Source organism: Cupressus sempervirens, chromosome 1, assembly GCF_028749045.1.
Source record: "Cupressus sempervirens isolate cs-2001-9-10 chromosome 1, ASM2874904v1, whole genome shotgun sequence".
NCBI lineage: Eukaryota > Viridiplantae > Streptophyta > Pinopsida > Cupressales > Cupressaceae > Cupressus > Cupressus sempervirens.
In genome coordinates this window covers 658,400,858-658,428,830 of record NC_143118.1, presented here as the reverse complement: position 1 = coordinate 658,428,830, position 27,973 = coordinate 658,400,858, and the positions used below count along the sequence as shown (strand labels likewise).

At 35.4% G+C, this 27,973-nt stretch overlaps 1 protein-coding gene across 1 annotated transcript; it reads right to left on the bottom strand.

Moving 5' to 3' along the window:
- Positions 1-174: 174 nt before the first annotated feature.
- LOC149579617 (Leucine-rich repeat protein kinase family protein) lies at positions 175-27,973 on the bottom strand. The gene is made up of 16 exons (XM_089786125.1): positions 27,092-27,973; positions 25,253-25,790; positions 24,355-24,809; positions 24,104-24,224; positions 23,892-23,963; positions 23,698-23,766; positions 23,530-23,598; positions 22,415-22,486; positions 22,235-22,303; positions 21,895-22,124; positions 21,591-21,790; positions 14,573-14,699; positions 14,362-14,430; positions 13,630-13,819; positions 13,376-13,508; positions 175-761 (listed from the first exon to the last, which is right to left on the bottom strand). Exons 1-16 carry the CDS (start codon positions 27,210-27,212, stop codon positions 543-545), a joined length of 2,754 nt encoding a protein of 917 aa, XP_089642251.1. The 5' UTR covers positions 27,213-27,973; the 3' UTR covers positions 175-542.

The window sequence follows — 27,973 nt, the reverse complement described above, 5'->3', positions numbered from 1 at the left end:
AAAAATAATTCTAATTTAAATTTTAACATTGAATAAATAATAATTTAAAAAATACATATAATTTTATATAATATTCTTATGATTTACTTAAAACAATTTACCTATTGAAAAGTTCCAAAATGTTCCAAAATGTGTTATAAGCCAAACCACCTAACCAAATGCTTCCACACAAACTCAAAACAAAACCCCCAAAAAATTAAAGATTAAAACAGAGAAGCTTTATCACCTTTTATCCCCTCAACCTTGTAAAGGTAAGATGATATAGTTCGATCAACAATGATGGGCTGATTTAAATTTGAAGTATATATACAATTTAAAACTTCTAAAATAGAATCGGGAGTTAAACAATAATAACAATAACAATATACTTCTTCTATCTCTAAATTTATAAAGTAATAATGGATTTCACCCCAAATATTAAAACACAAAATGGGTTTTCCTCCTTTCACCCAGTGGATCTAAGAACAAATTTCACGAGTGCGAAAATAGTGCTAACAATGACTGATCTCAAATCTCTCAAGGGCTTTACCAATTTCAACTCGTCACACTGCTTCTTCATTCACTTCAGTTTGAGTTTGTTCAATAACCAGGGCCTCCTTCAGTTCGGACAGGACTTCTCCCATGGTTGGTCTCTGTGAAGCATCTCTCTCCACACACTTTGCAGCAACAAGGGCAACTCTCTTCAAGCTCTCTATCTTGTAATTGCTATCAAAACTTGGGTCTACGACATCATAGTTTTCCGCTTGTAAGTGGGGTTTCGCCTGCGCATGATCAATGGAATGCGAAAAGAAGTCAGTGATTTATTTTTCAAATATACTGAGGGAATGGGATTGTGTTTGTAAGAGAGTATACTAATGAATCTAAGCATGGATAGAGGACAAAAGCAAAGAAGTCTTAAAATACTAGATACACCCAATAACATGAAGACGCAAAGAGCATTTATATGATGTAATTATGTATATATAACTTTATAAGCCTTGTGCCTTCCATGTGTATTATATGTTCTTGGCACTTTCAGGACTTCAACTTGTGTGAGATCCCTCTGGGAGCAATGGAACTTCACCTAATGGCGATTTTTCCCAATTTGGGTATTGGATTTTAACCTCAGATAAATTTCTACATAGTGCATAGAAGAGTTTGGCAAATAGAGGTGAGAAAGCATGCATATAAAGGGCTTTTTTAGGAAATCTTTCGAGTGGTTTGTAATAGTAGACATTTTTAGAGGAAGCTTAGCGTCCAAGATTCAAGTATTGCTCCATTATTGCTCAAAATTTATAGATAGCTTATGAGGCTATTGATCCTCGCCTAAAAGTCAATTGGTTTATTTACTGTTCTAGAGCTATATCTCATTGAACAAACGCTCTGTAAGGCAGCCACCATTTCTTAACAAAAATGGAAAGCCTGTTTTGTACAATACACAGTACTCATTTGTTTATACTTTGGGAAAGCAATCAAGATTAAAGGGGAAATATAGTCCTCAGCTTTTTGCTCCATTATTGCTCAAAATTTATGGAAAGCTTATGAGGCTATTGATAATCGCCTAAAGTTTAAATGGTTTAGTTATTGTTTTAGGGTTTTATCTTTTTGAATAAATACTCTGTATGGTGGTCACCATCTCTCACAGAAAATGGATAGCGTATTCTAATTAATACACAGTACTCATATTTGTTTCTGTTTTGAAAAGAGGCATTAAGGATGAAAGGGAAATATAGTCCTCAGCTTTGGGTGATGTAAATGATATGGTTTCTTAGTTTTCACTGCAAAATTCTAGAGAAAAGCAAACAGAAGGAAAATAAAACAAAGAGATTTCTTCAAAACTGATTGAATGCTGACCCATATTTGATGGCCGCATAGCCATATTTAGGCGTTTTTGTGATGAAATACAATCAAAATTGTAGGAAGAATGGAAAGGGAGATTTCACTGAAAATAGAAAGCCAATTTAGATAATATGCAATACTCATTTGTTTCCTTTTAGAGAAAGACATCAAGAATGAAAGGAAAATGTAGTTCTCAGATTGGGTGATGCGAATGATGTCTCTGTTTTCACTGCAAAATTATAGATAAAAAGCTTAGTTACCTGGGTTCACTGGTTTGCCCGCAGAACCACGTTTGGGTTCGAACCAGTTCGAAACACTGGTGTGGTTCGATCCAAACTCCAGCAGGGTTCCATTTGCAAGGGGTGGTTCAAATCCACAGGTTGGAAATTCGAACCCAGGCAAATTTCCAGTGACGGAGGACTTTTCAGTCATTTTTTATATCATATTTGATATTGTTTTGAGTTCAGAAGCCCTAAAAAGTGAATGTAAATAGGTTATTTTGGCTTCTAACATCATTTGTGGTGTGCTTATAGGTGATTTTGTGAGCAAATAGGTGATTGAGCAAAACTAAGTTTGTGAAAGGAGGAGTTGGAAAATTGGATTTTGAGCTATATTAGAAACAAAATCAGATATATATGAAGTTCTATATAAGTTTCTCCTTCTATTCTTCATAAATATGTATATATATATAATTTTTACATGTTTTTGTACGAATGAACTCAGAACCTTTTTCAAAATTTTGCCATACCAGTGAACCAGTTCTTCAAACCCGTATTTCAAATCGAACTTGAACCAGTAACTAAGATAACAAGCATGCAAAAATCAGAGAAAACAACGAAATATCTTCAAACTGATTGACCGATGCCCTAAATGTGATGGCCATGTAGCCATATTAGGTTTTTTGGTCATAAAATGCAACCAATTTTTTTTTAAATGAATGGGAAAATTTGAGACATGCTGTCAAAATTTACATAGGAATATTTATGTGTCTCTTAATATTCAAAGAGAAATTTCAAATGAACAGCTATCAACAAAACATTTGCTTGAAAGGCAAGATCAATCGTAGTTTTCGTCCCAGCTGATAGGGGTTACGATGGAGTGATAAGGGAGATGGAGATATAAGTGAATATGGAGTGATAAGGAGGGGAGATATAAGGAATAGCGCATAGACGAATCTAGGAGGTGTTAATCCCTTGGCACTTGCAATGTAGTCACCATGGGGGTTAAGTCTCCCAAGATGTGACCCCACTGGTTCATAGATCCAAGTCAAAGGTGTTCAGCAATTAAAACAATAAAAAAATTCATTTTTTTTCGAAAAAATAGCAGCCCCCTATCTGAAGGCTGCAGATTTCAGCAGGTAGAAAAGGTGAGGGGCTAGAAATTGCCCAGCAACTTAAGCTTTTACTTGTCAGCCATAAAATTGCTAAGGTAAATGATTAAATTGGGTACTGTTTGTATGTTATGATGATTTTCGTAACTAAATACTATTATTGAAACATGAATCATATGTGATGATTGGTTGCTTTTACCGTAGTTATTGCATTATATTGGACAAATGTCTGTAGTGTTTGACTTGAGTGTGCAAACCCAAGTAATCTCAATGGTGGTTAATCTGAGACATTCACCTGGTTTATTTGATTTTGTTAGCCTATCATATTCATTGAGAATAATTGACATGTCATGTGTGGATCATGTGAAGTCGCTAACCACAATCACGATTCTAGGTGCTGTATGTATTAGACCCATACTTACATCTTCTTGTGGATGTTTTAGATTTGTTTTGATTGTGCTTGATATGTGCAAACTAGTTAAATAGCTGCCATAATTAGGTTAAGCTTTTGGATTATTTTGAAAAGGACAAAATTATTATATTGGGCATCTAAAGTATTTTTAGAAATTGGTGTTTTAAGTTATTAGAAATATCTCCTTTTGAATAGTTTCCTCTTATTTTGCAAAAGATCTCCTCATTCCTACATCATACTACCTTACTGAGTGGGTGGAGGGAGGGGGGCGGGTAGAGAGAGAGAGAGGGAGAGAGAGTCTAAAACCCTAGAATCAACTGGGAAAAGAAGGTTTTGATTCAAAGGCTTGGATTTGCTTTCTTGCCTACTTGCTTCCTTGTTGATTGAGGATCTACAACTCATGTGCTTGCCACCATTCCTTGAAGTATTTTTTCTAGTTGAGCTGTTGGGAAATGAGTAGACAATTGATTGAAAAGAGTTTAGATATTGATGCACGAACTAGTGTTGTTTGTTTGCTACAAGAGATAATTTCTTTGTTTAAATTTTAAATTTAAAAACAATTTCTTGATGTGGGTAGATATTAGTTGTTGTAGTTCTAGACTCTGGTGACTTGGAGATTCACTAAACAAGTGACGTAATATTTTAACTACATGGAATTTTATCAGAAGAAGAAAATCAAATGATGAGGAGAGTAACAGGATGCATCTGTGAACAAAAGAAAGAGTGACAAGATATATTTGATAATGAATATTCAAGTGGACATGACAATTCTGATGGAGAGAAAGAAAGTGCATCTAGCAAAAGCTCTAGAGAAAAAAGGGTGCAGTGCAAGAGGAAGTCCTCCACCAATAACCATGAGAATACCTATGTAGCAATGAAAGATATCTGATAGATATAATCCACAAATTTTTGATTGTATTTTTCTCTTATACTAATGATGAACCAAAGTATGTAGGAGCTCTCTCTTCCAAGGATAACAAGTGATGAGATGAATGTGCCACACAAAAACAAAATTTGGGACTTAGTTGATCTGCCTGTAGGTAGAAAATCCATTTACTACAATTGTGATGTCCCCTTTTTAAGGGTGTGGTAGTGTTAGCTCATCACTGCGACCCTCGTGAGCTAATGACTTTGAAGTGGGAAGATTTGTGCAAGTTTGGAAGTCACTTTGAATCAGTGTCTGTTGCTGATGAATTGTGCCTGAGAAATTCTGAATGAATGTCATCATAGTGAAGGGGTGTGAGACGTTTTTGGTCTCTACTTTTGTATTACAACCTGGACAGCTTCATCAGTCCAATTGCAGATATAATTAGAAGCTGCATTATGATTTTTTGAAGGCTGCTGTGACTAGGAAACACATACAAGGGGCAGTGTGGGTTTTGGCAGAACTGCGTCTGCCTTATAAGGGCCAGCATTTATTTCCTTGGTACATTTTGTTATAGTTTAGAGCATAGTTACGCTGCCCTGGGGAATGGGGTGACTGGTTTCTAGGCAGGGGGAACAGAGGGGCCTCAATTTGGGGATGGCAAGAGGACGGCGGCGGGGGTGGGGGTGTATATACTATATACTTTACATGTGGTACTTAAAATGCTAGTTATGAAAATATGTGTAACAATATAAAACATAAAGATGTAAAATACTAATTTACTAAAATTTAAATACTCAGAATATTGCATTGAACATTGAACATGAAAGTGGAACATTGGACATTGAACAATAAATATTAAAATTTTAAATACTTGAATTAGCAAATGAAGATTTCTAAGTTCTATTACTAAATATTAAATAATAATAGTTATAGATATCAAAAGTACGAGTATCTCATCATAAAGATGATTACGTTGGGGTTTTTTTTTTTTTTGGGGAGGGGGGGGGGGGGGATAGCAAGAATTATTCATCGTGCATTCAGCGCCATCATTCAGGCTTCTTACTTTGCAAAATTAATAAGCATTTCAATGCATTTGTAATCATTGAAATATTTCAATATCACCAATTGCAATAGAAGAATCTCGTGCAAAGTGCATTGGTAGTTTGAATTTCAAAGCATTGCAATTGTTTATATTTCCAAAAACCACAAAAACATATATCTCAAAACACAAGAAACTGTGAAAACTTTCAAAAAAATAAAAAAATCTCCTTCTGCAGCGTAGTTGGAGTTAGAACCAGCAGGGGTTCTTACAACAAGTTGGTGACAGGAATACATGTTCCGTAGTCCATGAATGTAGATGCAAACTTCTGGAAATAAACACACAGTTTTATCCAGAAGCTTGCATCTTCAATTTGGTGTTCAAGAAGAAATTTAGAATAGATGGAACATTGGAAAGGTTCAAGGCATGTTGGTTACAAAAGGTTATCCCTGTGTAGAAGGAATAGAATTTGGTGATATTTTTTCTCTTGTAGCTAGGTTGAACTACATTAGGATGTTATTGTCTAAAGCTGTGTTTTTTGGGTTTGAAGTAAAGAAAATAGATGTGAAGACAATATTCTTGCATGAAGATTTAGAGGAGAATTGTACAGTTCAGCTTAAAGAATTTAAGGGGTAAACAAAATTTGGTTTATAAATTGAACGATCCTTGTATAGATTGAAGTAGTCAGCACATATGCGATATCAAAAATCTGATTAACATGTGATAGAGCTAGGTTTTGCTAGCACTCAAGCTGATCACAATGTATATCATAAGCAAGATAGTGATAAAGTTTTAATCATCATTTTATGTGTTGATGGTGAAGATGGTGAATGCCTTTGCTCACTTGATATGAAGATCCATAAGGACAAGGCTTACAAGAAGCTATGGTTAAAAATAGATGAGGCATCTTGAGAATACTCTGCAATAGTTCAACATGCATGCCGACAAATTACAAGTATTCCTTTTTCGGGTAGGGACTAAGTTATGTTTGGACCTAAATCTATGGATGCTTTGGAGGATGAGGGATTTTCATTATGCAAGTGTAGTAGGCAGTCTTATGTATGCAATGGTCTATACAAGGCTCAACATTCCCCAAGTAGTGACACTTTTACATTGGTTCACGTCAAATCCTAGCAAACAACATAGGACATAGATGAAGAAGGCGTCTAGGTACTTGAAATGAACTCTAGATTATTGCTTATATTATCATAGCTTAATGCTACGGGCAAAGTGCTGAACATACAAGGGTTTGTTGATTCTAATTGTATTGGAGATTTGCATAACCAGAGATGAACAAATGTTTATGTCTTTACTCTATTTGGAGAAGCAATGAGGTGTATGAGTAAGCACCAAGAAGCACTTGCACTATCCAATATTGAAGCAAAGCACATGATGGCATCCAATGTCATGGTTACAATGATAAGGTAATATTATTGATTTTGAATTGTGATTCACAAAGTGCAATTTGTCTAGAAATGAATCTTGTTTACCATGCTCTGACTAAAAATTTGGATTTACACTATCATTTTGTTAGGGACATATTTGAAACAAGGAAACTATAGATGGATAAAATTGATACTCAAGTAAATATTGCTGGAAAACTGATGCCTGGGTAAATATTTTGATTCTAGCAATACTTATGAATATTGTGTAGTTTTTGTGATGGAAAGATGAAATGGTTTTATCGAGAACAGTAAGTCCTTTGTTATTTACTTGCAAAAAGTCCTTTGCATAATTTGAAGTATAAAAGTTGATGAACCTTGCTCTATGTTAATTTTAACAATTATTTGATCATAGATTGGTAAATAATTGTGGAAAGTTATTAGAATTTCGTGGTGAGTTTCAAGAATTGTGATTTATGGAGGCTTATCTTAGTTCAATGTTGCAATATACCCAACCGCAAGTCCTTTTTGAGAGCTCATGAGTGTGAAATTGTAGGTATTCACTAGCAATGTGTATGATAAGGTAGTGGCTTTTGCAAAGCTACTAGAGTACATGTAGTGACTCCTAGTAGCACAATAATGTTCTAGGAAATGCACAAAGGCACCACAGATAGCTAGTACCAACCAAATATATTGTCCTTTGTACCACAAGTTGTAGACTTTGTTTGGCTTTAGTGTAGGAAAACATGTGTTACGATTCAGGAGATGTAGGTCAACAACTTTGGACTTGTAGTAATAGTATACAATAATGAATCCTTATGTGTAATAGACATTTATATGAAGAGGGCATCTTACATGTAATGTACATCATACTAATTTCATTGTTCATGAGATGGTTTTCCGGTTGTTGGTATTCTACATAGAAAATAGATAGTTTTATGGTTGATAATAGATATTCCAAGAAAATTACTACATCTATCTACTCACTTAAATGCATTAAGACTAGATAAAATGTGATTGGTTTTTGTGATGTTCTAAAGATTTGATGTCCAAGTTGGACATTGCGTACTATTGGTTTATAGATTGAGAAGACAACCTATTTTATTGGATGGATATTCCTAAATTATACAATTGTTAATGTTCTTTTTTTAGTGGCCTTGTAACTTTCTTCCCATAAGTTTTCCCATATTAATCTCTATCTCGTGTGTATTTATGACTTGCACATTATTTCATGTGCTTATTTTAATGTTTATTGAATCGTGCAACAACCATATCTATATGTGATCAAATGATCTTACGAAGCTCCAATATCCTTGTTTATTGGTGATTGTATTAAGGGTTAATTACCAACAATTTAATGGATCATTGAATAGTTTTCCCCTATTTTTGAAACTTTATGATAATTATTGTACCATTTTGATTGTAGGTTGCATGCACTAGTTCTAATGGTCCTAGGTGATGTTTGCACCTTGTCAAAATTTGCTTGAATTGATGCCCCTTTGTGCATCTAGCCTTGTTTGGCCATCAATTATAACCAATCTCATGTCCCTTGATCAAAGTTTACTAAGTGTTTCTCTTCACCATTCCCCACATTCCCTTTGGTAGTTGGAAGTTGCTCAAATCCAAAAATTCGAAGTGCGGAGCATTTCCTATTCAATTTTCAAAGTATGTGCAAATTGTCAGAGTTTTAAACTTTCCATTCCATATATACCTTTCAACCGAAATCGGCATTTCAACTTTTTCTTATTAGATTTTGACTTTCTCATCCATGTATGTTTATCTTGCGATCCACAATTTTTGACATTTTGAAGTCAAAAGTGTGGGCATACCTCTAACTATCAGTTTTGGGCATGCAGTATGGAGTATCTTTGATACCCGATTATTCATCATTTATATCTTGCTATATTATTTGAGATCATAGTTTTTGGTTAATCCTCTTATCCACTTATCTTCTACTATGAGTTATAGATTATCCCAAATCCCTAACTCCCAACATTCATATATTTTAAGAGAATCATGTGAGCATACCTAACTCGAAGGACAATGCTTCAGACATCATTTTCAGGACACTTCTTCCAAGTTGTCCCTCTTGGACTCCTTGGTTAGACCAACCGTTCTCTATGGTTCAGTAGTTTGGGGGCCTTCTCTTCTTGCTCCTGATTGGGCCTCTATTGAGAGTGTTCAAACATTGCTTTTATGACGGATTATCAAATGCCATAGGCTCACCCCCAGAACATTGTCTTGGCCAAGTTTGGATCTCATCCTTTTGAACTTGCAGCTATTTTTTGACTTGATCTAGTTTTTCCATCAACTTCGAGGTTTTATGGACTCAGAGATCGACTGCCACAGATACTCTCATCTAGCATATTGTTCTTCTGTTGAGATTATGAGATCTGACACTTGTACTAGATTGCGTTGTTGGTATGCCTAGGCCACTTCTCTGTTGGGTTTGATAAGGATTGAGATTGATCGTCTTCCTCCATACCAGTTCTTGTTGGATGCTCCTATTCACTTCCTCCCCTCACATCAAGTGTTGAATGAGTATGTCCGATAGGATATCTATAGACAGTACGTTATCACTACTTGGAGTAATCCTCTTGGTGGATTATGTCCTAAGATGACCTTTTATGCAGAGTATTTTCTGGAGATTCAGAATGGTATTATTATGCGTCTTGCTCATCTTTATAAGCGTTTGTGTCACGCCTTGAGATTCTCTTTGGGCTCTTTCAGAGTTTGCTCTCACCATCTTCGGGCCCAAACCGAGCACCATATGGATAGAGATGATCGGATTTGTAGATTGTGTACTATGGCAGAGGTTGAGACAGAGACCCACTTCATATTTCATTGTCCTATCTACAGTGAGATCAAAGGGAGATTGTACTGTTTATTTAGAGATTGCTCTTCTCTTTCAGCATTCTTCAGCTATATTGACTAGCGGTGTTTGGCACTTTATCTACGTGAGGCCTCCTAGCTTCGTGAGCATACCTTGCAGTTAGTCACACCTCAGGGACATACTTCTGATCAGCTCATCACCGCCTTTTTCTCCCCCTTGTCTCTACTACGGGGTGTGAAAAGGCCATCCAGTATTACTCCCCCCAGATTGGTAAGACACTGTACCAATCTTTCCAGGCAACGACACTCCTTCGGTGGCTCTCAGCAACGATCTAAGACTCTGAATCATCCACGGTTATATTCTTCTGTGACTAATTTCTTTGTACCAAGGATCCTTAGTCCTTACCTTGGTTTTCCTTGTGTTGTTTCTTGTTTTGTTTCTTCTCAGTCACTGTTTAGTGCTCCTGCTTTGGCCGGCTCTTTTGTTTGTATTCTCAATCCCATAAACCCTTGTGGTTTTTTGTTGGACGTTAATATTATTATCTTATCTTATCTTATCTTAACACGATGCCTCTACTATGGGTTGTATTCCTAACTCTCAATCCTCGACTTTTTACACTATTTTACCTTATTGAGATTGTGAATTTGAACTAATTCCTATTTGCATGCCTTACAAGATTAATTCCTTTGCATCCCTAATCCCTAACTAATGATATTTACCTTCATGTATCCTTTAGGAGGACAAGATGATTTTATTCCTAACTCAATCCTTGACTTCCAAACTATTTTACCTTATTGAGATTGTGAATTTGAACTAATTCCTCTTTGCATGCCTTACAAGATTAATTCCTTTGCATCCCTAATCCCTGACTACTGATATTTACCTTCATGTATCCTTTAGGAGATGGACAAATACCTTTATTTTTATATACATTAGACATAAAATATGATGCACTCTTGATCTGTAATCCTTGATAAGTGGTATGAATTATGTGGTGTCCTCATTTCTCAACTATCAATAAATTTTTCATGTCTTTTCAAAGTTAGTCATACTTCAGTTTGATTTTTTTTTGGTGGTTCATAAAGTATCCCCAATTCTCAAAACTTTACAGCTCTTACATTTTGCATTGTTCTCTCACACCTTCGTGCATGATCCAGGTTACCATTTATGACCAGAACTGATTCTGCCCTACTGTAGGGAAAATTTCCTACCCAAAATTAGTTGCTCGTCTCAATAGAACAGATTCACATGCGACCTTAAGCCATGGAAGATGAAGTCAACCTATTTAGTCATTAAAATGGTGATTGTATCCCAACTCCGAATGTTTCTCACACTATCTCCAATCTACCATGTTAATGGATTTTAATATTTTACAAGGTCCTCCTTTTCCTCTACAACAAAACAAAAGATACCATTAATGAGTGGTATGTCTATAACCTCATATGCCTCTAGTATTGTTGGGCACCTCCAAAGCAAAATTTCTTGTACAAAGACATGGAATGATGATGTGTGAAAGCATGGACAGCAAGCACCCAAGTTTCTTCTTCCAAGGTTGCACATATGTGTTGAATGATTCTATCGTCCAAGGGATAGAACAATGTTTGCAAAGAAATAAAGGGGAAAAAGTCATTGCAAAGATTTTGTAAGGTATCTCCTCAAAGGAATATACAATGGGTTTATTCATGGATTATTAAGTTATATTCTTTTAATGCTTTCCTTTTTCATTCATCTTCTTATTTGTATGCATAAAACTAAACTAAAGTATAGGTTTTCGAAGGTGTTATCTTTAGTGACATCTTCCTTAAGTTAGAATCTTTGAATGTTTGCAATTTTATTCATTTTCTTATCTATATGCATATGTCCTAGCTTATGCCTAGATTTGAAGGTGTAGTCTTTAATAACATCTATATTAAGGTATTACCAAATGGATTCGAATCATTGTGTCCTTTTGTGTTTAAAATATGACTCTATCAAGCAAGTAAATATAGGCATCCGTTAACCTTTGCTCAGCCATGCATTCTACCAACACACCCATAACAACCAAATTTATATACTATTCTACATTGTGTTGCAATAAGTTGTGTTTGCTACCATATTTAGATGTGCATAACAACATTACAAGGTATGAAGAACACATTCTTAGATACTCTGCAATAATTTGTCTACTTAAAGGTCCAAGATCTTGTATTATCAAACCATTATACAGGTACAATGTGACAGCATAATCAGGGGTATACTATGCACTATATATGGTTTTTGGCAAGGTATATAAGTGGTTACCTATAATCGAATCTACAGAGCATCTTAGGGAAGCTGCCTTGGTCTAGAAGAACTAAAAGTTGAAGGTCTTACCTACCTTATATAAGATCCATTGTCGACCTTGATCATAAGTTTGAGATCTTTGTCCTATGTACAACAACTATACCACTTAGGAGAAAATCTGAATTTAGGGATTTATGACTTACAATTTTGAGCACCAACAACTGGCATGCACCTGATAGGGAAACTGACAAGCTACTTTTCCTTTATATTTTCTCAAGGTTGCCAAGAGATAGGGTACTTGGAGACTTTGGAGGTTGGTACTAGTATCAGTATTTTTGAAAAATAGGAGACAAGGGTACAGAGATTTTTTTTTAATATAATTTAATTAATGTCCAAAAAAATCATGAATAGAACTTTGAAAATAAGAAATGGTAAAGTTTATGTTTAAAATTTAAATACACAAATCAAAATGTCAAATGTCATTGTGTCAAAGAGTCAAAGAGTTCAAATTTCACACTACATATTTCATATAAGATAATCGTTGCATTTCAAAATTATTGATATTTTGATGTTGATACGCGAACCAAAAAAAAAATCAGAAATCTTTCATCTACTCTTCAACATGTTTGATCATCAACAGCAAGGTCCTCATCTATGATGCTCTACAGATAATCAGCACCCTCAAACTCAAGTTCCTTTAGTACTAGTAGAACAGCAGGTAATCCATTTAAGCCATCTGGTGCAATATCTTCATCCACCATGGCTGTCGAATGAGGGAAAACAATATTTTATGTTTTGCTTTTAACTTATTCACATGCCTTTGGTCAAATGTGACCTGTGGGAATGGCCAAAAACCTGGCAGGAGATGGGGAGACAGCAAGAGATGTGGAAGTGAAGTCTCCTACTGAAAATGAAGTCTCAGAAAATTTGAAAAGTCTTCGAGACATTTTTCCGTCTCCAAGATGCATCTTAGAGGAGTGGGGATGTGTCTCCTGGTTACAGAGTATTTGTTGCTTTAAGTCTTGTACAGCAGGTTTTGATTTTCTGGAAAATTTGTGATTATATCTTCCAAACCAATTTGCCTATGCCCTCTGAAGCATTTTTCATGTTAAACTTTTGTATTAGAAAACTCTACATTGAGACGAGTTTCAGCAATGAAAATAAGAAAATGAGTTAAGATGAGAACAAATGGTGATCACTTGCAAGATAACTTGTAGAGAGTACAAAGCATTGATTTTTCAATCATCATCACACTGCCGCATTTCTTCGATGGAATGGATTTGGTGAACTCAACTATAATGGTTTTATCTTTAATAAACAGAACAGATTAAGTGCAATCACCTTATACTTTATATGATCTGCAGATGGAACACAAACATGTTTATGGGTATTTGGAATAGACATCGCTAGAGAAAAGGAAAGAAATAGTACCCATAAAACTAGATTATACGTATCCGGGGAGCCGGAATGACTGAGAGGTTCGCGTCCACATATTAACTCCAAAAGCACCACTCCAAAGCTATATACATCACTTTTTTCAGTTAGTTGTTGTGTTGAGTAATACCTGCAAGAACAAAATCAATTGAATTCAGAAAGGGATGACGAATCACATCCTGGATTTTTCAGTTTAAAAGTCAATATTTAACTAGAGTGGTAATTTTGAGGAAAATAGATGGTAAGTTTACTCAGGGTCAAGATATCCAGCAGTTCCCTTAACAACAGTTGTCACATGAGTTGCATCAGCTTGAACCATCTGCTTGGAGAGTCCAAAGTCACATACTTTGGCATTTATGTCAGAGTCTAAAAGAATGTTGCTACACTTAACATCTCGATGGATGATTCTGGGATCACTTCCATTGTGAAGATACTCTAGACCTGCAACAAAAGAGGTATGCTGTGTTGGGAGTCGAATATAATTAGGCAAAATAGCATATTACAAGAGACTTCATAAGAAATTATTGAAACAGATAATTGTTATAGTCTCTTAAAAGTTATGCTTTTTGTAACATCTCGCATTGATTCATCCTGAGATTAATCTGATTTTACTTGGTTTCATATGTGCTCAAGGAAATCGTGAACATTCTTTTAATAAAAAAATGCTTTTCAAGGTTGGATACTAAAATAGATCGATGCTTAGAATTATAGTGAAATGGGCTTGTATGTGAAATTGCAGTAAGATATTCAGAAATAACATGAAAGTATGACCTTTTGTACAGTCCAAACATGGATAGCTGAGGCAGGAATGTGTCATACATTCTTAACTCAAATGTCACCTACTCGTGCTGACAATGAGTATGGGAGGGAAACTCATTCTGTGAGATTCAGATGACTTGTGAAGAAAGGTAGATCTTCATTTCTTGAGATTTACTGTCTACTGGAACATATATTTTGAATCCTAATTTTAGCAATCAATTTACCTGTTGCAGCATCTACAGCAATTTTTAATCGTGTTTTCCAGTCTAGTGGTTTCCTTTTGCCTCTAGAACCTGCATATAAGTTCATGAAAAATGGATTACTGGAAGTATATGCTAAATGTTAAATGAAAATGAATATTGCAAAGAAAATGTGCACAGTGCAAAATGAAGACAACAACAAATCAAACTGAAATACCAGATATCCATATCATACCATAAAGGTGATCTGTCAAAGCCCCTCCAGGTAAATACTCATAAACCAAAATTTGGTGCTTTGACTCTTGACAAAATCCTTCCAATGTAACAAGGTTTTGGTGATGAACTTGAGAGAGCAAAAATACCTGCACGTTAACACAAATGAGGCTTCAAAAATTAGAAGCAATTCACTCTAAACTCTGATGATAGCAGAAAGGGTATACTTCGTGTAGACAATTCTACCATATGTTCATGCTTTTGAGATCAAAACAACCACCAACAGTAGTTGGTACCAACTTGTACAGCATTGCAGTATAGAGAACAGACAGTTTCAGGCATGGCCAAAGACATGAAAATAACAAGCCATTTGCAGCTAAAAAGGCATTTTCCTATTAGTTATGTTAGCGGCTCAGAAATATTAGCGTGTCAGATATTTATCCAACTTATCTAATGTTAGAATATAGAATGCTAATTAAGCTTGGCATGTTGATACCTACTTTGTAGAATGGTTATTGTAAAGTCTTTGTAATCGTCTAGGACTCTAAGGTCATGCAATCAAGCTTACATCTAATGATTGATTTGGTTTAAAATTAGATCCAAGTTCCAACCAATGCTTTGGCCTGAGACCTCTACATTATTATGCACCAAATGTTCATGTAATCCTGTAAAAAACTTTAAGAAGATTTTTTTCCTTAAATACTTCGCAAGGTATCTAGTTGGAATTATTTAAAACATTCACCTTGTATCTGAGAGGTCAATTTTGGGTACTAGAATGCCTTATTGTAATAAATTTTAAATGGCATTTTTTATAATCTATACTTGGAGAACACCTTTTTTTTCCTTAGAGAAGGTTGATGATATTTTGGCATTTTCATATTTGTTAGGATTAAGCTCAGACAGAAATAACAATTACATGCAAATATAACCAATATCAAAAAATAACAGATTGCACATAAGAGAACACAAGACACCAAGATTTAACATGGTTCACCCAATCCCTAGGCTACGTCCACCAACAAGAAGTCCAATATTATTATTATCCAGTGATCACAACCTGATTATAATTAATAATCCCTTACAGCTCAATACCGCCACAAGAACTAATTTTTGCATCACACATTATGAAAATCCCTAACCCTAAGCCTCTTTATACAAGCTTTTTGCTGCTTACAAAATTAGGGCTAGAATAATAGAAAAGTAGTAGCCGATGCCTTTTACAATATAAGGGCATTTTTTGCTTCGGGGGCACTACCCCCAAAAACCCCCGCGGGGGCGTTGCCCCTCGACCCCACCCTGTACTGCTACAAGGAGTGCACCTGGGGCACTGCCCCTTGACCCTGTCTTGGGGGCGCTGCCTCCAAACCCTTGTAGAAATAATATGGGGAGAAAACCACGCCGAATAAACCTCCGAGTCTAATTAGGCTCCATATCACAACAATATTTGCATCTTTTCTTAGATCACATATTTTCTGTTGCCACAAATATTGGAAATTTTTTAGAAAATGCAGCTGTCTGAATAGTTTATAACTTTATATATTACTTTAGGTCTAAGTTCATGGAAGAGTTAATAGTAATACTAAGGAACATTTATATTATTTGAAGCTGATCAACTTTTTTAATTAAGTGTCAGAATAGTTTGTGGTTAATATAGACATCAAGAGATAGTTTCTAAATTAATATTTTAAAGTTCAGATAATGTGGATTGGTGCCAAAACTCTTGGCTATAAATTTGATATCTTTATATAGGACCCCTAAAAATATATATATATATAAATGGTTTTATGTGTCCTTTTCTGCTACTTCTCAGAATCGCTTTTTATTTTTATATTCAGCCTACACAGGGATCTAAATAGTTTCTCAAAATGGCTTGAGTTCAATTCAACAGTCTATAGCATTTGGGTTGGGAGTCTAAATGGAAGATCATCAAGGACAACATTTTGTTTGTGTTTGGTTTCTCCCATGTTTTGGGTTCTTCATCTGTGTTATCCTTACCAAATGCAGAAGTGACAATATTGTGTTTTTTAAACAATTGTTTCGGTTAAATAAGGACTGTATAAAGTCCATAGTAACGAGAATCGCGGCAATTCATGCGATTCAGCTATTTGATTCAAGCCAAACAATTTTTTGTGAATTGGTGAATTGAATCAGTGATAAAGGGTTTATGAAATAAGTTACTAAATTTCAAGGGTTTTTTAAATTTACCAATTGGTGGCCAATTTGATTCGGCCTTGCCGATTCCAATTCTCATTACTTTGGTGCTATAAACCATGTTTGCACATATAATTATATAGATTCTATTTTCCAATAACTTGTGTTCTCTGTGTTGTGGTGATGACAGCTAGAATATAATTAGACACCGTTCAATTTGCCAATAGACTAATCATTGCCCTGCATGAGATTTGCACAATGTAACAGGATAACCTGCCTACATTTACAAATTCTGAACAGATTTCCAAGGTTGCTTCTCTTGTGCTCAGGCTTTCCATTCTGGTGCACTGCACATCTTTAAGTGTTATTCATCATATGTGCTTTAGCATTTGGTGTTCTACCTTAATACAGGAGTCAATTTTAATTGATTATGATGAGTGTCTCTAATAGGTATCTATTAAGTAATTTGATCAAGGGTGTCTTTAATAATTATCTATTAAGTCATTTGACAAAGGGTGTCTCTACCTAAGCGTATTCATGTTTTTAGTGAAACTTCCCCAGGTCACAATCATTATACCCTAAGATGTACATTTATATGATGTTGAATTTATTTTGGTTTTGGTCAAATACTTGATCCATCATCTAGTTAGTTATCTCACCACTCATATACTCAGTTATCATTACAGAATGATCCTTAGCATAGATCTAAGAATAAATAGTCAGACACATAACTGAGAATTAATTCGATGTAAGAGTGTTCATGTCATATGGGGAGTTGTGCCTCTTGGGCATGCCACATGTCTAGCTCAGACCTGCTTAAACCTCCCACAGTAAACACATTGAGGTCACAAAGTAATTTTGGGCATTAACCCTTGCATTTTTCTTCAACCCTTCATCACATAAAAATTGATTCAAATTTTTTTCTATATTAGTGAGAACCAATCAACTTGGCAGTACCAATTCATTAAGTTGATAAAAAATCATAAATAGATCAAATACTACAAATAAGGAGCTAGTACACATAGGTATGAGAACTATAGAAAATCATGGGACACCTCCTCATTTGTATGGGATATTTCATTGTAAGATATGTTGAACAACCATATATAACCAAAAAAGCAACCTATTCAACCAGTAATGAAGATTAACATTCACAGGAAGACCAGGTTATAAACTGTTCACGTTGTCTAGTTGAATATTACTACAAGAATCAGACATTGGTTAAAATAATGAAACCTATATCTCCGAGAAGATGTATGCTTCAACATACAACTGATATACTAGCATTCCAAACAATTCTAGAGCTGGGGATTTTTAAAATTGTAAGGATTTTAGTGGAAGGTCTGTTGATTGATAATTAATGGGGTTTTGTAGGTACATTCCTTCCATCATTGGTCATAGAAGCCACCGACAAGCTTCAATGTATAACTATAAGCACAAATCCTGGAAATTTTGGACTTGCCAAAGACTTGTACAACAATAAATTTTTTGATTACAAATATGACTTCTTAGAGAAGAATGACTCTCTCCATAGATATGTCAAAACAAAAGGTGATCTACTCATCTCTTTCAAGGCAAGGTAACTTTGAATTTAAAGTTTCTAGAAGCGGTGTTATTCTACATAATATGAGAACTAGATGGATTTCATGCTAACACTCAACATCTCTGTATAGAAAAATATTATTTCAAACCTTAAAAACTTTCTGTAAAGGAAATATTATGAGGCCAAAATTACTTGTACCTCTGCTGTCTTCTCTAGAGTGTTTCGAGTACCTTCCACCAGATTATCAATTCAGAAGTTTACCACCAACAACCAAAGTAAAGCATAAAAATATCTGGCTGTCCTGAATTTATGCAGGTCTGATTTGACCAGTGGATACATAGCAAAATGTGAGCCAAGAGTAATAGAAGATTTTTAAAAGAATCAACTAGTACCAAAGATTGGTATTGTATAATGGAACTTATTAGGAGCAGATTGGTTGGGGGTACATTTGCTTTGGATATTGTATTATGGATGACCAAATACGTGATTTATCTCTGCAAAGAGGATATCTGCAATCGGGAAGAGTTGTTATTTTCCATAATCTATTAGTTCTTGTCATTGAAACATATGGACTTTAATATGACATACCATACTGTCAAAATGTCATAAGGTACAGTATACTGTGTACACACAGGTAGTACCTGATGGTGATTTGTGAGTGGAGAATTCCTATAGCCCAGCTTGACCATCTATTTTCCAGTGGATATCCTTTGGATTTGGAGCATTGTTTCCAGATGTTTAGGGCCAAGAGAAAACCCCAAGGGACAGTCATTGTGTCATGAAAAAAATGAAAAAAATGGTAGAGGACACGATGTCAGAAGAAGAGGTAGCTAGTGAAAAAGAATAAATTTAGTGGGAGAAAGAGTCGAAGGAGGTATAGAGCAGTCAAATACGTGTTCAGTTCCTAACTCCCTCGGATCTATCAATTGTTGAGGCTTCTACTGTAGAAGAGTGACTTAACCAATTGGGTTTCCCTAATGTTACATTGAAGAATCTTCCAATGAACCCCATTCATTCTCTTCCTGTGCTTTAGAATGTGGAAAATTTAGAACATCCTCACCAAATGGAGTACTGTATAACTGAATGCCATAACCAGAATTGCCCCAATATCACAAGTTCACTCTTCCACAACAACAACACATTCTCAGCCAAGTAGATCTTCCCAACCACTAATAAATTATATGTCAGCACAATTTCCTTAGCTAGACCCTGATGATCAACCACCTTGCAGTAATTTTTTCATACTGCATAGGATCTCATGCCCAAGCAACAGTTTATGTCACTATCATCATTCAAAGTGTGTAATTTTCTCTTTCTCCACTTTACATGAGGTCACTTGCACCAGGTAGTTGGTTAAGAAGACAACACTTTAGTGTTGTGAGAAAATTTATGAACCGAGGATGACCAGATAAGAGTACACTTGAGATGTTAGACCAGTGGTTACCATTTTAGGCCCCATTTGGTTGCAGGCATAGGAATTGAGAATAGGAATGGATATTGAGAATAGGAATGTCTATTCCAATAACAGCCATTTTTTGGAATGGACATAAGTTCATTTTAGGGAAAAAATGGGAATATGTATTCCTATTCCTTATTCCAATTTGCACGCCAACCGAAAATAGAAAACATATTCCTAATTCCCTATTCCTATTCCAGCAACCAAATGGGCCCCCCTCCTATTCCAAGTTTAGATGGCAGAATCCTGGTAGAATTGTATTCTTTTGAGCATCATTTCAACTTCAAGTACCAATACCTTATGCTGCAAATTGAAATTTGTGATCAACATAAAGCATTTGAAGATGCAGACAAGGTTTCCTTGGTTAATGAGACCTTGCAAAAGAATATGAAGGAACAAAAGATGTGATTTCAGTAGCAGTTGGCTCAACAAGCCTATCTTACTAAGGCCCAAATGTTTAAGTTGGCAACACCAACCAACAACAGTATTTTGTCCATTGGAATTGGGAATCACTCCATGCATGACCCTCCATGCATACAGTAACCATTAGAGGTCCTCAACCCCTCTCCTCTCAACCAGCAATAGATAGCCGAGTCCATATAACATACATTTTCTCCCAATAGCAGGTTCATGAATGACTATCTCCAGCTACATATTACTACTATCAGTGATCGATGACTGATTGGTACAAATGCCCTCTCCCATCCAATTGAATGCATCCATCTCTCCCCTATTGAGTTTGCTCAATTAAAGGCAAAGGTGGCTAATATTACAGCATCAAGCTCAGAAGAAGATTTTGGAGGTTGTACATATGGTCAAGAACTCAAGAAAAAGTGGTCATTGTAAGTCACCTAAAGCAAAGGACCAAAAAGGTTTATAAAATCTAAGTTGCTATCAAGATATTTTACTATATTTATAATACTTGTGTACAACAACCTCATTCTGTTATCTAATTGTTGGTTAAAGATATTATGTTAGTAAATAGTTATAGAGAATTAATAATTACTGGAACTTTAAGAAGAATTGCCATGGTCAGGGAGGGGTACTGATTTTAATGTATGGTCTCCACGAACTGCATTCTTTGTAAATAAACATTACTTTTAATATAGCATCAATTGTGAGATCAATTCTAGTACGAATTGTTCCTTTAATTTGTTCATTGTTGCATTACTTTTGAAGATTTCAAGTAGTTATACTTTCCACACATTTCAGATTAGTTTAATCTTTATTTTTAATGCAACCCCTGTTATAAGAAAATTGCCCATTTTTATCCACTTTGTCTTTACTACCTTTCCTATTAGCTCTTTAGATCCTATCCGCTCACTCAAATATTATGTGCTACAGAATTCTGAATTACCTCTAACTAGGAATATTGAATGTAGCTTCTTTAGTGCAAGTTTACATTTTCAGTGGTACAGAATTATTCTCCATGTAGTTTTACTATTACATGGAGCACAATTGGGCAGTGATTACAACTTGTCTTAATATACCTACATTATTCTTGGCCAATCTCCATTTTTGTCGCCGATGCTCTTGCATCATGCTCATTTTGGCAACTGATGAGCTGTACATTGCTGCAGCGATTTGTAAACTGATATCAAAAGCTTCATTTGAGCTTTTAAATTGCTTCTTCTTTCACATATTGTCGGTTAACTTGTCCCAAAGAGAACTTGAAAAGTTGAAATTTAAAAATGTCGTAATTATTTCTTTTAATTATATAAACTATAAATCCTTTTTCTTGCTATGATTGAAAATTTACATTTAAAATATCTACCAGGAATTAAAAGATCAGTAACAGAAGTTTAAAAGTTTCCCTTATATTTTCATGCTGGTCTCTCAAGTTTTAAATGAACTCATTCACCACAAAATCCAATAGCCCTGTTTACATACCTCATTAATGAAAGAATCAGCAGCTAATTGGGATGGATCAAAGCGGACTTTGACAGCTACACGTTTCCCATCAGGGAGTTTCCCAAGATAAACAGATCCAAAGCTTCCTCGGCCTATTGTATCCTTAAAACTATTTGTTGCTACTTTTATTTCCTTGAAGGAAAATCTTTTGGCTGTATTCCAATTTCTCATATCAGCTCCTGTCAATCAAATCACATGTTCTGTCATGGTAAACATCAAGAACATAGCAGTAATTGCCAACTGAGTGTAAGCAGAGAGGATAAGATCAGTTAGATAATCGTACTTGATATGGAGCTGCCATCATCTGCTTTTTGTCTTCTAATGTAAAGAACCAGTAGAGCTGCACCAACTATGAGGAGACATGCTACTCCTCCAACAACGCCTGCAATTATAGCCTTGATGTGGTTTTTGTTCTTGGGAATCTGAGGTTCTGTAACTTCTGGAGTTTGAATTGGAGGTGGTCCAGGTGAGCATGCTGCACCGAGGAATTTAAGGCATAGATTCCCTGATGTTCTGTTCACGGGACAAAAAAAGCAGAACTCATGTATATAAAGAAAACCAAAAATAAAAATGCTTCATTTCTAATTCAAACAAACCACCTAAGCAAAAAAATTATGAAGCACCTCAAGCTCAATGTGGACTTATTCAAAGAGCTCGGCAAGATTCCAGTTAGTTTATTGTTTTCCAGGTCTCTGTTGAAAGTTGTAGTAATCCATGAAAGTCAGTCACTGTCATACTATGAATATTATAAAATGCATGTTGAAGAGGCATTGCACTGTGAGTTTCGAAACAGCATAACTTACAATAAGCGGAGATTTGTCAGACTTCCTAGGCTCTCTGGGACTGCTCCATGAAAACTGTTATTCTTCATGTCCCTACACAATAGGAGTCAATTTTCTGTTTATTTGGTCACAAAGCAAAATCCAATAGATAATCTTAAGCATATTCACCAGCTAAAAGTAAAACGACAAAAAATAACAACAATGCGGGTCCTCTGGAGAATTGTTTTTGTTTCCTGGGCTGTTTCAGTTCATTTGAATCATGGAGACATAGAAAATAAATTATAATTATAAGAATTCTTAGAATAAAACAAAAGAGTTCGATGATTATGTAAATGCTTTGAATTATCATTTATGGTGAAATTATCCAATTAAACATAAAAAAATCACTTGAAGTTGAAACCACTCGGTACAAATCTAATCTTTAGAGAATATCAAATGCAGTTCATTTACACTATAATTAATTATCTAGATAGAAATTACAAATGATTATTTTGGAAGAAAATCGATCAATAATTTAAAAATAAAAATTAGAATAGGCAGAAGGGGCTATTAAATTATGTATTGAATGGAGATATTTATTTGGGGATATTGACAATGTAACACAACTGATGATTTCTTTAGAGATATCTTGTGACTTTCATTTTGTTCAGTATTTTCATTACTTCAACAGAAGTTTGTGTACTGCTGCTGTTTTCCATCTAGTTTATCCAATTCTTGTTTTTGATAAATGAAGAGGAGGAGCATCATACAAATAGTTTGAATAAGCTGAAGCCAATAAATCCTATCTGAATTTGATTCATAACAAGATAGTAATAAATTTTCTTTCTGGTCAGACCAAATTTTAGAAGAGATTCAAGAAAAGCATTGTTGCTCAGAGTAGCACTCTGTAAGAATTTTCTTTTTCCAAAACAGTCAACTTGTATGGCATAAGCAGTAACAGAGACCCATAGTCAACAGACCATAATAAGCAAAATTTGATCATATTGTTCCAGCCACTAGATCAGACTCTCACAAGGTGTGTTTAGTTCTTCTAAGATTTTATATATTGCATAGAGACATGTTTGAAACTCAAGCCACAAAAGTAAATGACCAATGTGTAACGGGGTTTAAATTTTAGAATGATAAAAAAGACTCACAGAGCTTGCAGGCTCGTTAATGGACTCAGATCTGGAATCTCTGCGTTTAGTCTGTTGAAGCTGAGATTCCTGTACAGAATAATATAATTAGTTTCTGCATATTTTCGTATGCAAGTTAGATCAGAAAATCTGTGTTCCATCTATATACCATTAAAGGGGATCTCTTACAATGTTTGAAGTTTAGATAAAGCGCCAAAGTTTTGGATCTGTCCAGTGAGCGAGTTATTGTGCAAGTCCCTGCAGCAGTAAGTGTAATTGATTGCTAGGCTTAAGAAAGTCTCAAGCTGTCAATTTGAAAACAAAACTAATTTAACTGATACTATACAGCTCATAAAAATTGACCAAGGAAGAAATTGACATACAATTTTTGAAGATCTAGAAGGTCTCCAAATGCAACAGAAATTGGTCCCTCAAGATTCATGTTTGAAAGATCCCTAATAAACATGAATTATTCTTCTCATTAGAACTAACCTGAGAACAAATCTCAGGTTTCTAATTCCCAATGACTGAATTACATTGCACAACAGAGCAACAAATTTCTTAAACCATTTCTAGTTTATCTTTGATTGCTTACAATGATATGACTTCATTTGCTTCGTCACATTCAACACCTTTCCATGGAAAGGGAGAGCATGGATCATCTTCCCACCCTATGTTGAAATGATAAACTTGTTGAATAGCCTTAAGAGCAGACACTGCAATAAAACCAGAGTAAAGCATGTTAGAATCTTGTATACATAATAATATTTGATCAGATTATAATGCAAAACCTGCTATCATGCCTCAAACATAATTCAGACACATGTTAAGGATAAAACAGCTAACCTTGACTTTGTGAACTTCCTAAGGGAATGTCAGCTATCTGGTATACTTCTAGAGCATTGATTTGTGGATGGAAGCTGACATTGTGGATTGTGATATTTATCTCCGTGGTGCTATCATGAGTGGAATTTAAAACTCTGCCTGCCTCGCCTCTTTGAAGAGTGAAATTAGATTTTATGATATCTCCATTTAGCAGTACATCAAATGTAGAGTACACAGCTACAATCTTGGTAAAATAGGCAATTACAAAGTAATTTGCTTTCTCGCTGAGATGGAAATTGTAGAATAAATTTTGTGATCGGACCAATATTCTTGCTGATTGAAGCACAGCATCTGGAGGGCTCTCTGGAATTCCAGAACTATTTATATTTACTTGTAAATCAAACCCCTTGGAGAGGTGACGTGGTGAAAAGTTTTGATCAATATCCCAAATACGATCATAGGAATCAGCAGGATACCTGATTCAAATCCAAACTTCAAAATTTTTTACTCTGTTTATAGTCAAAAAATCCCTCAACCAGCACATACAAGCAACTATTTAGAGTCTGGCATTTAGTCTCTTGCTTTGTAGGGAGGATAATATTCTGCTCAAATAACTTCATTGCACAATTCTATTCCCTTGATAATGAAAGGGGCAAAAGAATTGTTTAGAGTTATTGGTTCTTGTCTTCTTGTTACTAAAAATATCTACCAAAAACAAAACTAGTTTATTAAAAATTCAAATTAGATGAACATGGTTCTTTAAGTGACAATACTCGGTTGCTTTTCTTGAGTTGTATAGGCAACTAGCAGAATTTAACTGAGAACAAAAGTCCTTTCCAGACCTCACTCAAATCTTGGATAAAGAAGGCTACTCAAAAACAATAGGCTAGGCCTACGTAGAATATTTAAACTTGCTTACCGTAGCATTTTGGCAGTGTAACCACAGTTGATTCTGAAAATCTTTCGGAGCATTTTGTTGGAATATGGTCCTGTTCCACCACTATAAGCATTTGCAGGAAGTGGACGAATTTCCAAGGAAGATATTAAGGGTGTTCCACCTCCTTCAGTAGCAATTAAGCAAAGTGATAATTTGTCCCCATCTTCTGCAGTTATGAACTCTTCTACCCAGGGATCAAACACTGACAGGTTCACTTGGGTTGGCTTCGTTCTTCCTAAAAACACCTTGAATGAAGGAGGGTTTCTAAAACCATCGTAGTTCTTGTAAATAAATGTGCTTCGAACAAGGATAGGTCTGCTACTCTGGTCTGGCATGCTGTAACAAATCCTATCCACTGAATTGGGAAAAAAGCGCAAAGTAGTTGTAACCGTAGACTTTCCACTGGGGAAGGTTACAGTTGATTTGTTACCAGTAGTTATATATGGATCATCTGGAATCCATGAAATGTTATGAGCATCTGCGTAATTTTCGTTTGCCCCACATTGTAAGCTTAGAAAACCTGCAAAACCCAACCCGGAGAATGGTTATGGTCGATCTGTTTACTGGTTTTTTCTTCAAAAGCATCCTAACTAGGCCTATCTCCCTTTCCAATAAATAGTTTAGTCAGGTTTGGTGTGCCACAGCGGAACATTCACACCAGTCATTAAATTTCATAGATTAGATCAAAAGTATTCGAAGTCTTAAATTACTCTCATTAAAGTGCAATAATTACAAGAAGCATATTATTTCTGGTCATACTGAAAAGGAACCGTTCGTTACTTTGACTTAATGTTAAGACGCAGAGCTAACTTAAAGCAATAGTCAAGGTTCTAAAGAGCGCTTATATCTTTCTAAAATTACTCCATTTTGTCTTTGCAGCATAGATAATTACTAGAATTGTAATAATAGAATAAAAATACTCGAACTCCAATTTATTTTACGCGCTAGCTAAGCATGTGGGAATTCAAAAATGATGGGGTTTTCTGGGTTTGTATTTGCTAAGTGTCAACTTCGATGGAGAGACCAATTTATGGACCCCAAACAAAACCTTGGATGGAATACAGCAGCTGCCAATTTGCCACAACAGACAACACTTTCTTCGTTTGCTCGGGAAAAGGGCAAGCAACTTGTTGAATTGGGTGCGTAAAATCTCAACTGTTATCTTTCTTGACAACTGATTTATTAAAGTTCTAATGACTGCACGCTGAAAAAAGAAATCTGAAACTAGTCTGTTTTGTATTCATTTTGTTTCTTGATCTGGGTCATGATAAAGAGCTATGAAATTTCACATTCAATTAGCTGCTGGGAGCTCACATCTTGTCAAGAAACCGCAATTTCAGATACTCGATCAAACTAGGGAAAGTAAACGAGGAAGCCTTTGCAATCACAGATTTTGTGCTGTAAGGCATACTGACTTAAAACTTCAATCATTTTGATACTGTTGTAGGCGCTAGGGTTCTTTCAGCAGGTGTGTTTTCAAGAGTCTAGTGGAGCGTTTTATGAGAAATGAAATAGTTTTCTAGAAATAGTAGAAGCTTCTCAAATCTCTCTCTGCCACGCACGCGCGCACACACAGAGCTGTGGCTGCTAATTTGCTAAAAGAGTGCACAAATGCAACTGCCTACAAAAAATGTTCCTCTTGTTTAACTTCTAACTTAATTCACGTACTCTGGAGCCCATACTACTCATAGTAAGAGTTTTAGGTAAGATTTCCACTCCTAATCTGCCGTCATATGAAATCAAGCCTGCAATCCCCTATTATGAACATTTATTAATAGAAATACAGAGTGCATCCAACCTCCCAGTTTTTAAGATTCGTACCTTCTCGATCTGTAATTCCACTTGCCCCGGTTGCAAGAAAGAAAGACTTGATTGCAAGAATCAACCAGAAAAACAGCAGATTCCAGTGCTCAAAAACTGGCAGCTTGCTGCAGAACTCCATCTTACAAAGAAGAGTTTATGAATAAGTTTTTTCCTTGTCAAGAGAACCTCATATGAGCATTAACTCAGAAAAACTGTAGTCTCTGCACACGCTTCCCCTTTCTACTGAATAGACTATTTTCCTTGAATTCAAATTGCTATCATGAAATTTTGTGCATCCTAATAAACATGGGTTGCTATTTGAGCCCTCAGTTTCCTGGGCTTAAAATCATTAAAATCTTCCACATATGAAACCACAACACTTGCGAAGTACAGAGAGACCCAGCAATAGGCCTTGGCGCCTGAGCCTAACCAATTCAAAATCAAATAAATAGATGAACTTAACAAATTTAAATAGCATTTGGACCCAAAAAGCATACCCAACACCCAAAACAGAGGATCTCACAATCTATTTCCCCTCACCCAATGCAAGATGAACTGAACTTCTCGTACAAGAGAACATACCCAAACACCAGACATTTCCTCCTAAGAAAAAACACCTACACGTCAATGGTCTTCCTGAGCATACTTATAAATTCACAAACATAATAAAAAGTTTTGATCACGAGCCTCTGCAAATAATCGAAAACATTAAAAATCTACACCCACCATTCACACAATTTATACCATTAAAATCTTAACTATTTACTCCATTTCATGTTTTACGAACATGGAGAATTCGATCTAAAGCCTCCTAACATACACTTCACTGTTATTTTCTCCATTCCTTGTTTATACCAATGGAGAGACCCATCTAAATCCCCACCATACCCGCATAATTCT